Source organism: Pristiophorus japonicus, chromosome 5 (assembly GCF_044704955.1).
Source record: "Pristiophorus japonicus isolate sPriJap1 chromosome 5, sPriJap1.hap1, whole genome shotgun sequence".
Lineage (NCBI taxonomy): Eukaryota > Metazoa > Chordata > Chondrichthyes > Pristiophoridae > Pristiophorus > Pristiophorus japonicus.
In genome coordinates, this window is record NC_091981.1 from 35,334,688 (window position 1) to 35,352,785 (window position 18,098).

Below are 18,098 nucleotides of genomic sequence, written 5' to 3' on the forward strand. Positions count from 1 at the left end.
TTAACGTCCGCAGAGATACTGGCAAATTTCCGGCCTACTTGAATTTCTCAGCCATATTCCCAGCTGAAGAGTATTAACAGTTTACTGTTGAAGCATTTTATCCATTTACATGGCATTCTCCAGGGTCCTTCATGCAAACAGGTAGTATTTAGTATTTTCTGGTGCTTTTGGTATATGGGCACTATCATTTACAGGTTTCTCTGGAGGTACACTCTTCATCCTAACCTTGGACTTTCCATACTTAAAATGAGTAAATATTCAACCACTGAGATAGGGTGAAAAGTGCTCCATATTTTGACCATCCCAGCCCCATGACACCATCTGGTGACTATGGCTGTCTATACGAGGTGGAAGAATGCCCCAAAAAATGGAGCCAGGACTATAGTGACTAGCTTTGATGTTTGAGAACCCAAAACAGCTTTAAATAAAATGATGTTGGGCAGTCTCAACCTGTTACAAGTGGGTGCAAATTCACATTACAGCAATATCCATTACTTAATTGGGAAATTGTCCCATGGGAGAATTAACAAAGGAGGCTGACACATTAAATCTATCCTTTATATACAGTACAGCATATCCATCCATATCAGCCGTGGCTCAGTTGTTAGTACCCTAGCCGGAGTCAAAAGGTTGAGCACAATAATCGAGGCTGACACTTTAGTGCAGTACTGAGGCAGTGCTACACTGTCAGAGGTGCCGTCTTTCAGATGAGACCAAGGCCTGTCTGTTCTCTCAGGTGGATGTAAAAGATCCCATGGCACTATTTTGAAGGATAGCAGGGGAATTATTTCTGATGTCCTGGTCAATATTTATCCCTCAATCAACATCACAAACAGATTATCTGGTCATTATCACATTGCTGTTGGCAAATTGGCTGCCTCATTTCCTACATTACAAAACTATTTCATTGGCTGTAAAGTGCTTTGGGACATTGAGGCCATGAACATAAGAATTATGAGCAGGAGTAGGCCATACGGATCCTCAAGCCTACTCCACCATTCAAAAAGGTTATGGCTGATCTTCGACCTCAACTCCACTTTCCTGCCTGATCCCCATATCACTGGCTTCCTTTAGAGTCCAAAAATCTATCTATCTCAGCCTTGAATATACTCAAAGATTCAGCATACAGCCCTTTGGGGTAGAGAATTCCAAAGAATCACAAGCCTCAGTGAAGAAATTCCACCTCATCTCAGTCTTAAATGGCTGAATCCTTATCCTGAGACTATGCCTCCTAGTTCTACCTCTTAACATCTACCCACTCAATCCCCCTCAGAATCTTAAAGGCACTATATAAATGCAAGACTTTCTTTCCATATGTAAAAGTCCAGACACTGATAACTGAATAAAAATGCATTTAAGATACAATATATTGAAAAGTAAGATTTATTTCAAAGTTTGTGAATTACAATAGGTTTACATTATAAATGTTACAGTAAATAAACATTTGGCACCACTTCTACTTGTTTACACAGAGCATTTTGCATACACGAGACTAAGTATCATCCATAATGGCATTTCCTGTGCTAGGTAAAGGACAGCTCAAGGTTATGGGCTTAGGTCTGTTCATGTTACATGATGCGTTTAACTACAGATTCCCATTTTTCACATTAAACCAAGTAACAATTTCCACTGTCAAAATATTAACGTAATTGTTGTTTAATATAAATTACAAAGAATGTGTTAGGAATTTAAAATGAAATATATCTAAACTTACCAAGGCACAAGCTTGCCTAGGTTAGTCTGCATCATAAATTTACTCAGTTCAGACTGAATATTTAGCAGAGAATTATTTTATAGTATGATGCATCATTTTGCTCAAGGAAATTTCATAAGGCACCATGCATAACATTTTAAAAAGCTTTTCCTTGCCATATGCAGCCTCGGCTGCTGTACATCTAAACTAGTTATCAAAACTCAGATTGTTACAGATGCAATAGGATGTGGTATGGCACATCTGCATGCAATAAACCAATTACAAATATTTAAAAAAGCATGTACAGTAGTCAAATGAGTTTGTCTCCATTAGTGCAATTTGTCAATATTTACTAGCAGATTATGCTTTTGCCTAGCTTTACGTTTAATGTTTAACTTTCAAATCTGTGTTACATAAGATCTGAATTAGATCTAAATTGCATTATGATAATCAGAATCAGTTGCCTATACTCATTACACAATCAAAGGGTTATACAGTAGCAAACATTTATACGACATTGAAGACCATAGTGAGGTATTGCTCATATGAAACTTGAATCCAGCCATCTTGGTCAGTATCGTATCGCCTGAATACATCCGTCAGCCTCTGTACAATAGGAGAAAAATAAATCCTCTTAAATAGGAAAGTCCATCAGAAATGTTTCAGTATTAAACACAATTCCTCTTTAACTCTACTCCCAGGGGCAGAAACAAATATATTTTTTTGTTGCTTTGTATATTTCAGACGCGCCCCCCACACAAAAAAAAGAGTAAACTATGAGTTTTATGATTTAATCTGAGAAAACGGTGATTTAATTTATCAAAAATATGATCAACTTAAATGAAATCCCATCAGTATCAAATTTAAACCAACTATATTAAGAACTCTCAAATATTTCCCCTCCTTTCCTGAAGGTGCCGACTCTTCATGGGTATCGGCTGCTCTCTGGTACCTCATTCCAAACTTCCATTCTTCATATCCAGACAGTGTCAGGTTATATGATCACCAATGGATCTCAGCCAAGCCTGATCATGTCCTTATCTAATGTACAGGAGGGTCACTTGATAGTTTTTTGGACCAGGCAACCTGGCTGATCCCCCTCTCCCTCTCCCAGGAGTGCTGTGGCCAATCATAATACTTCTACTGTTGCCTGATGCTAATTCAGCACACACCAGGGATGATACCTTCCTGGTCTGTATGTACAGTCCCACATATTTACCCATCTCCCATTGGGACAGTGTTTATGTTCAATTGTTATTCACTCCACAGCAATGTAATACATAACATATTACTAACTATAATGTGATACAAAGGATGCAGCATCTTCGGACTGAGATAACTATGGTGAAAATCGCGTTCAATTAATTTCTCAGTGCAGAGATGGATTAGCATCACTGAACACATTCCAGTGAGTACTGTAAACCTATCATAGCCTTCTGCTTTTTAAAAAAAAACAAGCAGGACTATTTTGGCAAATGAAAAGAGCAGTTGAGGCAAATAGCATAGATGCATTTATGGGGAAGCTAGATAAGCACAAGGGAGAAAGGAATAGAAGAATATGGTGTTAAGAGAGGATCAGCCACGATCATATTGAATGGCAGTGCAGACTTGAAGGGCCGAATGGCCTACTATTGCTCCTATTTTCTATGTTTCTATGATTTCCTGATACAATTAGATGAGGTAGGGTGGGAGGAGGCTCTTGTGGAACATAAATGCCAGCATAGATCTGTTGGGCCAAATGGCCTGTTTCTGCGTCAGACACTCAATGTAACATGATTTAGTAGATAAAGTTTCTATTACAATGTGAAGAGTGATGTGAGGAATGATTTCCTTGTACTTTACACAATTGGTGTATATTACAAGCCAGCAGTGTCTCAGGATTGAACATAGTCAAATCATGAGTGTGAAACTGCCTTGTAATCCACTCCAGATCATTATGGTCCAGATAAATCTAGTACTTGTTTTACGTGATCATTTCTTCCATTTTCTCTGGTGGAGATATCAAAGTATCCAATGGGCGGCCACTTCCTGTGCATTACTTACAAGTGGCACCAACAAACCAGTTCCCATTACATTAACTCTGTTACATCCGTCAAACTCCCTCCTAGCTTTGCTATACCTTTTCCAGTATAAATCACATGCCTAATTGCTGAATGATCCGAAAAGAGAAAATTGTTAAATGATCTTAAGTTTACCTGTAAGACAATGCAGCATTGAACAAAATCATCAAAGGCCACCTGCCCTCTTCCTTGTCGGTCAAACTTATTAAGAAGAACACTGTAGAATTGTTCTGATAAACGGTACCCTTAAAAAAAAAACATTCAGATTAGTGACAAAAGTAGTACCTTAGAAAGTCTTATAGTGAGGCACTACTGAAGCTTAGCATTACACTTCAACTTACATATATCTAATGGCATACAAACAGAAGTAATACTGATATGTTTCAAGGTTTGAATTGATGCAAACCAAGTTATTTGATTTTCACAGGATTCTCCCTTATGAAATAATTAAAATAAAAAACACGTAGGTGACACATACCGTGGAGTAACTGGATAGGGTTATACCTGCAAAAGGTACAGGGAGAGAGATATCTGAACGAGGCCCATGCAGCCCACCAATCCAGCCCTGATACAGCATATGTAAAAACACTTTCACCAATATTACACCAACATCCAGAGACCAAAAAAGGAAATTTTTAAAAATGCATGGGAGTTTACAAAGTTGCATTTCAATCTCAGTTATGGCCAATTCAAAACGTCATCACTGCCCCTTCATTGAGCGACAGCCATGTAACTCATTCCGAGATCACTACTCTAGCTTACCCAAAACACTATTCTAAAAACAAAGTTTTGATGAACCTATACTCAGTTTTTTTTCTATTTCTCATTTCAAAAAATAACTAGTCACCTGTTATTGCTCAAATTATTATATCTAGATGTCATGTATGTAACCTTCATGTAACAACACTGCAATACTGTATATACTTGAGAAATGCACACACTGACCACAGGGGGTGAACTTGTGGGAGACACTCCTCACCTGGTCATCCAGGTATATAAAGGGAGGTCCCACGCATGGTCATCACTTCTTGGCCCTGTGAATAAAGGTGCAGGTCACAGAGTGACCTTGTCCATAGAATGTGCCTCGTGTGGTTTTTGTGGTATTGTGTAAGGACTTTACAGTGGAAACGAGAAAGGGGAATCAACGACCCACGAGAATGGCCACCGGTAGCAAGGAGTAACGGTACTGTATTGGTGAGGACTGGGACGATTTCATTGAGTGGTTTCAGCAGAGCTTTGTCACGAAGGACTGGCTGGGAGATGCAGCGGCCGACAAGCGAAGGGCTCATCTACTGACCAGCTGTGGATCTAAGACTTACACGCTCATGAAAGACCTGCTAGCACCCGAGAAGCAGGCGGACAAAACCTTTGAAGAGCTCAGCAAACTAATCAGTGAGCACCTCAAACTGGCGAGGAGCATACACATGGCCAGATATAGATTTTATGCCCACCGACGTCGGGAAGGACAGAGCATACCTGACTTCGTTGCGGACCTCCGGCGCTTGGCCAGCCTCTAAGTTCACAGACGTCTGCAGGGAGAAGGTGCTGAGGGATTTCTTTACTGAGGGCATCGGTCATGTCGGGATTTTCAGAAAGTTAATCGCGACCAAGGACTTGACGTTGGAAGCGGCGGCGTTGCTGGCTCAGACTTTTATGGCGGGGGAGGAGGAAACCAAGATTATATACACACACAACCCTGACTCCCACATGGCGATGGATCAGGGGGTCAATATCATAAACGCGACTCAGAGCCCAGCAGATAGGCAAGGGCAGTTCGACACACCCCAGGCAGCAATAGACCCCAGAACATGTTTTCAACATCGACAATGGCAGGCTGAACGGACATTTGCGCCATCCCAATGGACCATGCGTTCTGGGATGGGGCCATTGACACCCACTAACAGGGTGCTCAAGAGCAGTCAAAAGGACAATCAGCGAGGAATGCCTTGTAACAGCTCTTTTGTTCACAACAATTGGAATCTCAGTTCATGCTGGAGGTGTGGGGGCAGACATGCTGCCAGGACTTGCAGGTTTCAACAGTTCGCCTGCAGAAATTGTAACCTCACTGGCCATTTAGCTAGAATGTGCAGGAAGCCTGCGACCAGGCTAATTTACGAGGCGGATGGACCAGAAGAGGGGTCTGCGAGGCAGGATGACGCGTGGGGCAAATCAATGGACGCTGAAGTTCAGCAGTTTCATGTGGTAAACATTCACAGCTCATATACCAAAACGCCACCTATGATGAAGGTCCTATTAAACGGCATCCCCGGTACGCATGGAGCTGGACACAGGGGCCAGCCAGTCACTTATGAGCGTTCAACAATTCGAAAAGCTATGGCCACTCAAAGCCAGCAGGCCCCAACTAGAACATAGAAAGAGATAAAATAGGTGCAGGAGTAGGCCATTTGGCCCTTCGAGCCTGCACCGCCATTCAATGAGTTCATGGCTGAACATGCGACTTCAGTACCCCATTCCTGCTTTCCCTTGATCCCCCTAGTAGTAAGGACTACATCTAACTCCTTCTTGAATATATTTAGTGAATTGGCCTCAACAACTTTCTGTGGTAGAGAATTCCACAGGTTCACCACTCTCTGGGTGAAGAAGTTTCTCCTCATCTCGGTCCTAAATGGCTTACCCCTGGTTCTGGACTTCCCCAACATTGGGAACATTCTTCCTGCATCTACCCTGTCTAAACCTGTCAGAATTTTAAACGTTTCTATGAGATCCCCTTTCATTCGTCTGAACTCCAGTGAATACAAGCCCAGTTGATCCAGTCTTTCTTGATAGGTCAGTCCCGCCATCCCGAATCAGTCTGGTGAACCTTCGCTACACTCCCTCAATAGCAAGAATGTCCTTCCTCAAGTTAGGAGACCAAAACTGTACACAATACTCCAGGTGTGGCCTCACCAAGGCCCTGTACAACTGTAGCAACACCTCCCTGCCCCTGTACTCAAATCCCCTCGCTATGAAGGCCAACATGCCATTTGCTTTCTTAACCGCCTGCTGTACCTGCATGCCAACCTTCAATGACTGATGTACCATGACACCCAGGTCTCGTTGCACCTCCCCTTTTCCTAATCGGTCACCATTCAGATAATAGTCTGTCTCTCTGTTTTTACCACCAAAGTGGATAACCTCACATTTATCCACATTATACTTCATCTGCCATGCATTTGCCCACTCACCTAACCTATCCAAGTCACTCTGCAGCCTCATAGCATCCTCCTCGCAGCTCACACTGCCACCCAACTTAGTGTCATCCGCAAATTTGGAGATTCTACATTTCATCCCCTCGTCTAAATCATTAATGTACAATGTAAACAGCTGGGGCTCCAGCACAGAACCTTGCGGTACCCCACTAGTCACTGCCTGCCATTCTGAAAAGTATCCATTTACTCCTACTCTTTGCTTCCTGTCTGCCAACCAGTTCTCAATCCACATCAGCACACTACCCCTAATCCCATGTGCTTTAACTTTGCACATTAATCTCTTGTGTGGGACCTTATTGAAAGCCTTCTGAAAGTCTAAATACACATCATCAACTGGTTCTCCCTTGTCCACTCGACTGGAAACATCCTTAAAAAATTCCAGAAGATTTGTCAAGCATGATTTCCCTTTCACAAATCCGTGCTGACATGGACCTATCATGTCACCTCTTTCCAAATGCACTGCTATGACATTCTTAATAATTGATTCCATCATTTTACCCACTACCGATGTCAGGTTGACCGGTCTATAATTCCCTGTTTTCTCTCTCCCTCCTTTTTTTAAAAAGTGGGGTTACATTGGAGTGGAGGGTAGCCATAGGAACTGATCCAGAGTCTATGGAATGTTGGAAAATGACTGTCAATGCATCCGCTATTTCCAAGGCCACCTCCTTAAGTACTCTGGGATGCAGACCATCAGGCCCTGGGGATTTATCGGCCTTCAATCCCATCAATTTCCCCAACACAATTTCCCGACTAATAAGGATTTCCCTCAGTTCCTCCTCCTTACTAGACCCCCCGACCCCTTTTATATCCGGAAGGTTGTTTGTGTCCTCCTAAGTGAATACCGAACCGAAGTACTTGTTCAATTGGTCTGCCATTTCTTTGTTCCCAGTTATGACTTCCCCTGATTCTGACTGCAGGGGACCTACGTTTGTCTTTACTAGCCTTTTTCTCTTTTCATATCTATAGAAGCTTTTGCAGTCCATTTTAATGTTCTCTGCAAGCTTCCTCTCGTACCCTATTTTCCCTGCCCTAATCAAACCCTTTGTCCTCCTCTGCTGAGTGCTAAAGTTCTCCCAGTCCCTGGGTTCGCTGCTATTTCTGGCCAATTTGTATGCCACTTCCTTGGCTTTAATACTATCGCTGATTTCCCTTGATAGCCACGGCTAAGCCACCTTCCCTTTTTTATTTTTACGCCAGACAGGGATGTACAATTGTTGTAGTTCATCCATGTGGTCTCTAAATGTCTGCCATTGCCCATCCAATGTCAACTCCTTAAGCATCATTCGCCAATCTATCCTAGCCAATTCACGCCTCATACCTTCAAAGTTACCCTTCTTTAAGAACGCATTGAGATTCAATTACAGACATACACCAAAGAAATCATTCCAGTGCTAGGCAGTGCAACGTTATCTGTCACACACAATGGATCAGTGAACCGGCTGCCACTCTGGATTGTCCCGGACAATGGTCCCGCACTGTTGGGGAGGAGCTGGTTTGCTGAGATGAACTGGAAATAGGGGGGGGATGTGCACGCAGTGTCACCTGTGGAGTGAAGTTCATGCTCACAGGTCCTACAGCAATTTGAGTCTCTATTGCAACCTGGCGTCGGGACGTTCAAAGGTAGCAAAGTAGTGATTCGCATCACCCCGGACGCCAGACCAGTGCACCACAAAGCCAGAGCTGTGCCGTATGTGATGCGGGAGAAAACTGAAAGCGAATTGGACCGTTTGCTGAGAGAGGACATCATCTCGCCCGTTGAATTCAGCGACTGGGCGAGTCCCATTGTTCCCGTCCTAAAAGCAGATGGCTCGGTCAGGATCTGTGGCGACTACAAGGCCACTATCAATCGGGTGTCCTTACAAGACCAATATCCACTTCCGAGAGCGGAGGATCTTTTTGCCACGCTGGCAGGCGGCAAGCTGTTCACAAAATTGGACCTCACTTCAGCCTGCATGACCCAAGCACTGGCTGACGAATTCAAACTACTGTCCACAATCACCATGCACAAGGAACTGTTTGTTTACAACAGGTGCCCGTTTGGCATTTGATCAGCGGCCGCGATCTTTCAAAGAAACATGGAAAGCCTGCTCAAATGCATTCCTGGAACCATCGTATTCCAAGACGACATCCTCATCACGGATCGGGACACCGAGGAACACCTCCACAGACTGGACCGGGTAGGCCTGCGACTCAAGAAACCTAAGTGTGTGTTTTTGGCCCCCGAAGTCGAGTTTCTGGGCAGGAGGGTTGCTGCAGACGGGATACGGCCTACCAAATCCAAAACAGAGGCGATTCGACGAGCGCCCAGGCCCTGCAACACATCGGAGTTGCGTTCATTTCTGGGACTGTTGAACTATTTCGGGAACTTCCTGCCGAACTTAAGCACATTGTTGGAGCCGCTACACATGCTCCTGCGTAAAGGTTGTGATTGGTTTTGGGGGACTGTCAAGAACGGGCTTTCAATCGGGCGCGTAACCTACACTGTTCAAATAAGTTGTTGACCCTGTAAAACCCCTGTAAGAAATTGGTTCTGACATGTGATGCATCGTCCTATGGGGTTGGGTGTGTGTTGCAGCAGTACAATGCTGAGGGACAACTCCAACCTGTGGCTTATGCCTCCAGGTCGCGCTCTCAAGCAGAACGTGGATATGGGATGGTTGAGAAGGAAGCACTCGCATGTGTCTATGGGGTGAAAAAGATGCACCAGTATCTTTTTGGCAGGAGGTTCGAATTAGAAATGGACCACAAGCCGTTAACATCCCTGTTGTCAGACAGCAAGGCTGTTAATGCCAATGCGTCAGCTCTCATACAGCGATGGGCTCTCACGCTGGCTGCGTAGGACTACACCATCCGGCACCGGCTGGGCACTGAAAATTGTGCTGACATGTTCAGCAGACTTCCACTGGCCACCACTGAGGGGGCAGCGGAGCAAAGTGCTGAGATGGTCATGGCCGTTGATGCCTTTGACAGCGCAGGCTCCCCCATCACAGCCCTCCAGATCAAAATCTGGACCAACAGAGATTCCCTCCTATCTTTGATTAAGAAATGTGTCCTGACTGGGGATTGGGCGCCCGCACACGGAGCATGCCCTGAGGAGGTCAGACCGTTTCACAGGTGGATGGATGAGCTCTCCATCCAAGCCGACTGCCTACTATGGGGCAGCCGGGTAGTCATGCGCCAGAGGGGCAGGGAAGCTTTCATCAGGGAACGCCACAGCGAGCACCCAGGCATCGTGCTGATTAAGGCCATTGCCCGGTCACATGTTTAGTGGCCGGGAATTGATTCAGACCTGGAACACTATGTTCGCAGGTGCACAACGTGTGCTCAGCTGGGAAATGCCCCCAGAGAGGCCCCGCTTAGCCCGTGGCCCTGGCCCACCAGGCCATGGTCATGCATTCACGTAGACTATGCGGGTCCGTTCATGGGGAAAATGTTTCTCATCGTGGTTGATGCGTACTAGAAATGGATCGAGTGCATCATTTTGAATTCGTGTACGACATCCACCACTGTGGAGAGTCTACGTGCGGTCTTTGCGATTCACACTTGCCGGACATCCTTGTTAGCGATAATGGCCCATGTTTCACTAGCTGCGAAACCGGGATTTCATGTCGGGTAATGGCATCAACCATGTCAGGATAGCACCGTTCAAGCCGGCCTCCAATGGCCAGGCGGAATGTGCGGACCAAATCACAAAACAAGGCATGCTCAGGATTCAAGGTCCCTCCCTTCAATGCCGCCTATCACGCTTCCTGCTGGCCTATAGGTCCCGACCGCACTTGCTCACGGAGGTCCCGCCCGTGGAGCTCCTTATGAAACGTACACTCAAAACACAGCTGTCCAATATTGTTGAAGGCAAGCGCTAGTCCCAAAATGAGTACCATGACCGTAATTCAAGGGGGAGATGTATAGAAATTGGTGACCCCGTATTTGTTCTCAATCACGCTTTGGGGACCAAATGGTTTGAAGATATTGTAATCGACAAAGAAGGGAATAGGGTCATTGTGGTTAAACTTAACAATGGGCAGATATGCCGCAAGCATCTGGACCAAGTAAAAAAAAAAGGTTCAGCATGGACTCTGAGGAAGATCATGAGATGGTATTCACACCACTGCCAGTGAACGAGCAACAAGAACATTCAGCAGCATGCACAGTCCCTGCGGTCAGCCCGGACTCACCACAGGGTACAGACACGCAGGCCAAGGCTCAACAGCCAGAGCCACAACTGCGGCGCTCCACGAGGGAGTGCAGACAATCCGAAAGACTTAACCTGTGCTCCCAATAAGACGTGGGGGGGGGGGAAGGTGATGTCATGTATGTAACCTTCATGTAACAACACTGCAATACTGTATATACTTGAGAAATGCACACATTGACCACAGGGGGTGAACTTGTGGGAGACACTCCTCACCTGGTCATCCAGGTATATAAAGGGAGGTCCCACGCAGGGTCATCACTTCTTGGTCCTGTGAATAAAGGTGCAGGTCACAGAGTGACCTTGTCCATAGAATGTGCCTCGTGTGGATTTGTGGTATTGTGTAAGGACTTTACACTAGGTATCTTACTTACCAAAACCTGTTAATGCCTGTTTGAGTTCATTTTTGTCAATGAAACTAGAGTTGTCTCGGTCATAAGTTCGAAAGATGTTCTGCCAGTCATTTATGTACTTCCAAAGACCCATGAATTCATTGAAATCCACTCCTCCTCTATTATTCCGGTCAAACATTCCTATGTTTAAAATAAATGTAAAATATGTCATTACACAATGTAGAGCCATTTGGCTTAATACATCTTTCAGATATTCAACATTATCAAGCAAAGAGAATTTAAATCACATCAAACACAATGAAGAGTGTTAAATTACATTTTATCCACGTCAAGGATATGAACTACTGTGACAATCTGCCAAGAAGCAGTAAATAGTGTGCATTTTATCCACTTGGTTGAGATCATCCAAGCACATTTCATTACAGACCTCCAACTAGTGGAGAGGAAATTCTCCTGTTGGTGTTGGATTTGAACCCAAGTAAAAAGACTATGCGAATTCATTAATACCCAGCTCCTAGTGGACTAACAAAAGCACAGTGGGAACGTCAGAGGAAATCAACACCATTAAGCCCGTTATAATTGGCCGGCCAGGTTTCAACCCTACTGCCAAACCATACACGTCACCCAGATCTTCCTGTTCTCCACAGTACTGTCAGTACTGCATAACTTCTATCCTTTTGACTTCTTTAGACAATGGTAAGCTAAGAGCAGGCCACAGATTTATAATGGAAACAGTCACAATAGCTTCAATAATGGATGCGTTTATTTGTACTGTAAAAATGGCCAGCCCTCGTCTGTGATTGGTCCCCTTGGAGGATAAGCCACACCCTGAAATTTCTCTGGAATGTGTAAATGGAAACGCCCAGCCCAAGTTCTCACTGACTTCACAAATTGGAACTTGATCCAATTTGACTTCGAGGCCATAGAGGATAGATCTCCCCAGAAGCCACCAAGTGCCAGTCAAAGTCCCTTACCCCAGCGCAAGTACGTCCGTCGTTCCCCCCCCCAGCCAAAGTTCCTTGCCCCCCCCAGCACAAGTGCTGCCTCCCCCAGCCAAAGTCCTGTACCCCAGCGCATGTGCATCCCTCCCCCAGCCGAAGTCCGTTGCCGGCTCAGTTCCAGGGGAGGATCAGCAGGCTCAGTCCCAGTGGAGGATCAGCAGGCTCGGTCCGTCGGCAGGCTCTCTGAAGATCAGCAGCACACGTGGTCGGACTGATTCCGGTTCGGGGCTGTACTTCCGGTTCCGGCACTTCCGGTGGGAGGCATCGGGGGCGGGGACTCGACTGGGCAGGAGGATCGGGGGTGGGGGCTCGACAGGAAAAGCACAGTACAAAGAGTCACTTTGTTCAATAATTGCACAAGTGGTCATCTCCTGTGAACTGCCTTAAAAGGGACCATCTCTGATTTGGTCCATTCGTTGGCTGGCTTAATATTGTTATATGGAGGGCATCATTCATTGTCGCTGCTGAGCTGATGGACAGGAATTTGATTAGGAAACACTTCTACACACAAAGGGTGGTAGAAGTTTGGAACTCCCTTCCGCAAACGGATATTGATCAATTGTTAATTTTAAATTGGAGACTGATAGCTTTTTGTTAGCCAAAGGTATTAAGGGATATGAGCCAAAGGCAGGTATATGGAGTTAGATCGGAGAACAGCCATAATCTCGTCAAATGGTGGAGTAGGCTCAAGTGGCTGAATTACCTACTCCTGTTCTTATGTCCTGACTTCCAATGCACATGGTTAATAGTACAGACAGAACTTTCACGTTATAGTTTTAATCCTTGGCGAAGTCCTCACCGTTGACCATCTGGGTTCATGGATAGCACAAGCACCTTCCTCCTCCCAGTAAACCCCTGAATTTTCTTTCTTGCATTTAATGCAAGAATTTTCCCAGCAGCTTTAGGAACAGGCTCACATGCACCTTTAGTACTTTTGTTTAAAAATGACAGCTCACTCTATTATCACCTTTAAATTCAAAGAGAATGAACAGACACTTACCTATGATGCACCTGACGGTCTTTGGATTGAAAGGTGTCCATGTTCCTGAAATACAAAATATAAATACCGATTTATTTTTGGGAAGGTGTAATCTCATGTTTTTCTTCCTCACATACCAACTTCAACTGAGAAAGCAAGTAGGCAACTCACTCCCAGGGAGGGACATGAAGACAGCCCAATTATGTGTTTTCCTTTGCTTTACTTTGTGCACATGCACCCTCCCTATACACAGCATTGCATTAGACATCAACAATACACATGCTGCTGTGTTCTGTATTGTTGCCTCATGAAAAAGTAAAGTCACACAACTGATCACTTAGTTCTTCATTCCATTGAGCTTGCATCGAGTTTACTAGAGCATTGGAGCAGACGGCGGAGGGAGAGACTGGCGTCAGGCAGAGGAGGAGGGGGGAGGAAAGAGACAGGTGTCGGGGGGTGGGGGGGGCTGCAGCAGGGACGCGGAACAGCAGGCTGGGGGTGGGGGGGGGGGGTGGAAGGAGAGACACGGGTCGGCAAGTGGGGGGACAGGACGGGGCGGCAGGCAGGGGAACGACGGGACAGCAGGCGGGGGGTGGAGGGCCGGGCAGATAGGCAGAGTGGGGGGGGGGGGGGGGGGTTTGGCAGGCAGAAGGGAGAGTGGAATCGGGAGTTTAACTGGCAGACAAACAGAATTCCTAATCTACTCAACAACTCTTCTTAGCTTTCTGATCGCTTTAAATCTCAGCTCGACTCATCTCTATTTTTTGAGCAAGCCTCCAGGCACTAGTTCATTCTAGCTGAAATTCAGTGTTGCTAAGATATTTAGGTTAGAATCCATCAATTCTTTAGGACGGGATTTATTTTTCTTGTGTGAAAGAATTAAAATAAGGAATTCAGAGGAAACTTCTTTACCCAGAGAGTGGTGAGAGTGTGGAACTCGCTACCACAAGGAGTGGTTAAAACAAATAGATTAGATGCATTTAAATGGAGCTTAGATAAGCTTATGGGGGAGATGGGAATAGAGGATTATGCTGATCGAGTTAGATGAGGAGACAGGAGGAGGCTCGAGTGGAGCATAAATGCTGACATGGACTCATTGAGCCAAATGCCCTGTTTGTGTGCTTAATATCCTATGTAATCCTACATAATCCGAAGTAAAACTAATTGCCACAAATAACATGTTTTATGTTTTAGGTAACAGAAAGGTGTGAATAAGTTGATGGAATTTATCCAACACAACTCCACACCAGTTTCCATCAAAATAATACGATATCCATCTTCCGATGAGACGTTAGTCTGAAGCCACGTCTACCAGTTTAATTGGATGCTTGTGGGATCTTGCCGTGCCAAATCGTCTGCCGTGTTGGCCTACATAACAATGACTTCACTTCAAAAGCAATACATTGGATGTGAAGCGCTTGGGGACGTCGAGAATACGAAATATAGTTTATAAACGCAAGTTCTTCCTTGCATTTCTCCCCCTGCTAAATTTAAACTTCAATTGTATTTTGAATAAAAACTATTAAAAAAAGTTTTGGATAATTAAAACAAACACGGAACCCCAGTGAAAACCAAATGATTTATGTTGTAATTATTCATGTTTCACAGGGTTTACACATAAAAACAAAAACTAACAGTAACTTTTGCTTTCGTAAAGTTGGACAAAATGATTTCAGTTTTACTTTTCAGTTAGTCATTTATTTCAAATCCAGTACTTTTGCATGCACCAGCACTGCGACATTTTCCACTTATCTCACACGGTCATGAAATACAAGAACTGACATTGTTTCAATGCCATGATACTTGGTCAACAGCACACCTTTTAATTTTCAGGAAGGGCACTACAAAACAGTTTGTAGGTGCTGACTTACCATTGGATAAAGCCTGCTGGAGCTCAGGTTCAGATATAATCCCACTTCGGTCTCTATCGACCCTGAAACAAGCACAAGGTAGGTATGAATAAAGCTCTAGAATGATTTTAAATGAGAAAAATGTAGTATCATCCCTATCGAGTACCATTTATATTTCTATGGACTCCACTCCCATTCTTATCCAGATCAGCAAGACACTATTATATCTGACATTGTCCCAGCGGGCACCTTGCACACCTCCATCCCCCACCAGGAAGGCCAGAGGGCTCTCCGCTTCTTCCTTGAACGGAGGACAAACCAGTCCACATCCAGCACCATCCTCCTCTGCCTGGCTGAACTTGTTCTCACATTGAACAACTTTTCCTTTGACTCCAATCACATTGGCCTAATAAAAAGGTTAGAACTCGTATGGGTCCCAGCTATGCTTGCCTTTTCGTGGAATATGGAACAGTCTTTGTTCCAGTCCTACTCGGGTTCCCTCCCTCACCTCTTTTTCCAGTACATTTATGACTGTACTGGTGCCATTTCCTGCTCGCGTCCCAAACTGGAAAATTTCAACAACCTTGCTTCCAATTTCCACCCTTCCCTCGCCTTCACAAGGGCCGAAATGGTCTCATTCCGTGCTGTAAATTTCTATGATTCACGTGGTCCACCTCAGACTCTTGCCCTTCCTCGACTTCTGTGTCTCCATTTCTGGGGATAGGCTATTATTGACCAATAGCCACTATAAGCTTATTGCCTCCCACAGCTACCTTGATTACACTTCCTCCCAACCTGCTTCCTGTAAGAACTCTATTCCATTCTCGGATGTAATGCAGACCCCGCTGGCGCCTCAACTGCCCTTCGGCCGCTGGTCCCACTCGACTGTGGAGGTGAAGATAGCTGGGGGAATCGCGGCGGACATGTGTAACAGTGGCGGCCACCCTCTCTCCTTCTGCGACCCCAAGAAACAAAGATGGAGCGGGATGGAGCTAAAAAACGTGAACGGGGCCCAGTGTTTGCCCTCAGTCGGGGACTAATCCCTGGGAGAGTGAAACATTGCCTCAAGTGTCTCACCCTCCACGCCACTGATTTCCCAACATCTAGGCCCATACAGCAGAGCCTGGTCTCCAGTTGTCTTGGATCCCCTTGCCACTGGACCAAGACATTGCTCTGCTAAGCCCATGTGATAGCCGGTGTGCAACGGCCACCCCACATTAAAAGAACTCATACGCAGGCATTTCCCACCCTTCAAAATGAAGTTCGGGACCTGGAACGTCAGGACCCTCATGGACCACCCCGACAGCGACAGACCGTAATGTTGCCCGAGAACTCAGACGCTTTGACATTGCCGCCCTAAGTGAGACCTGGCAGGCAGGGAAAGGCCAGCTCAAAGAACAAGGTGGTGGTTACATCATCTTCTGGAAAGGCAAACCAGATGAACGCCGCCTCCGTGAAATTGGCTTCGCCATCAAGAATGAACTGGTGGGCCGTCTCAGAGGCTCCTCCTGTGGGATAAGTGACTGTCTCATGATTCTGATTCTCCTTGGCGACTTCAACGCCAGAGTCGGTAAGGACACAAGACCTCTGGGGAGGCGTGATCGGCAGAGAGAGTAGGGACAACCAACTCAAGCGGTACCCTGCTCCTGACAAAATGCCTAGAACATGACCTGGTCATCACTAACACCTTGTTCCGTCAAAGGGACAAGTAAAAGCCATCATGGCAACACCCTCACTCCAAGCACTGGCATCTGCTCGACTACGTTATCATCCGAGCGAGGGACCGCAATGACATGCGCATCACCCGCGCCATGACGGGAGCCGACAATTGCTGGACAGCCTAATCCGCTCAGTCATCAACATCGCCCCAAAACAGTGACGGCAACAGAAACAATGCCGCAGGAAAATCAACGCTGGGGCATTCAAAGACCCAGTTAAGAAAGCCCTATGCAGTCAGCACCTCACTGCCAACCTGGCGACCCTCGATGACGCAGAGTGCCCACAGCGTCTGTCTGCCCTCAACGCCTCCATAACCAGCACCTGCAGAGAGACGCTCGGTCACTCAACCAGGAAACACCAAAACTGGTTTGACGAGAACGACCAAGAGATCCAGGTGCTAATAAACCGCAAGCGCAAGGCATTTCTGAACCTAAAGCAGCAACCCAATACAGGAGCAGCAAAGCAGCTCTACAGGCAGCTGAAGGCCGAGATCCAACAAAAAACCTGCGACCTTAAGAATAGATGGTGGGTAGAGAAAGCACAGGAAGTCCAACAGCTGGCTGACAACCATGACGTGCGAGGATTCTTCAGCGCAGTCAAGACCACTTACGGCCCAAGCACCCAAGGCCCCATCCCACTGCTGGCCAAGAACGGAGAGGCACTCATTAAGGACACGGAGGCAGTCAGTGCCTGCTGGAAGGAGCACTTCGAAGATTTCCTTAACAGAGACTCTGTCTTCGGCGCGAGTGTCCTTGACTCCATCTCACAGCATGCTACCCGCCACCATCTCAGCAAAACCCCACCCCTGCACGAGGTAGAAAAGGCCATCCGTCAGCTCAATAACAAGACAACAGGAGCAGATGGAACCCCCGTTGAGGCACTAAAGTATGGCAGTGCAGCACTATTGGCACGAATGCATGACCTCATCTCTCTTATCTGGAAGCTGGAGAGCATGCCAGATCATCTCAGAGATGCCGTAATCGTGACCATCTTCAAAAAAGGGGACAAATCCGACTGTGGTAACTATAGAGGAATCTCC

The 18,098-nt window shown here is 45.8% G+C and overlaps 1 protein-coding gene across 1 annotated transcript in view; it reads right to left on the reverse strand.

Moving 5' to 3' along the window:
* Window positions 1-1,367: 1,367 nt before the first annotated feature.
* pdcd6 (programmed cell death 6) overlaps window positions 1,368-18,098 on the reverse strand; it is a 29,910-nt gene continuing 13,179 nt past the window's right edge. The window contains exons 2-6 of the mRNA XM_070879831.1: window positions 15,362-15,423; window positions 13,512-13,556; window positions 11,532-11,690; window positions 3,889-3,998; window positions 1,368-2,299 (exon numbers count right to left, since the gene is read on the reverse strand). Of these exons, the coding sequence (XP_070735932.1) occupies window positions 2,201-2,299; window positions 3,889-3,998; window positions 11,532-11,690; window positions 13,512-13,556; window positions 15,362-15,423 (475 nt within the window). The 3' untranslated portion in view covers window positions 1,368-2,200. The remainder of the gene's footprint in view (window positions 2,300-3,888; window positions 3,999-11,531; window positions 11,691-13,511; window positions 13,557-15,361; window positions 15,424-18,098) is intronic.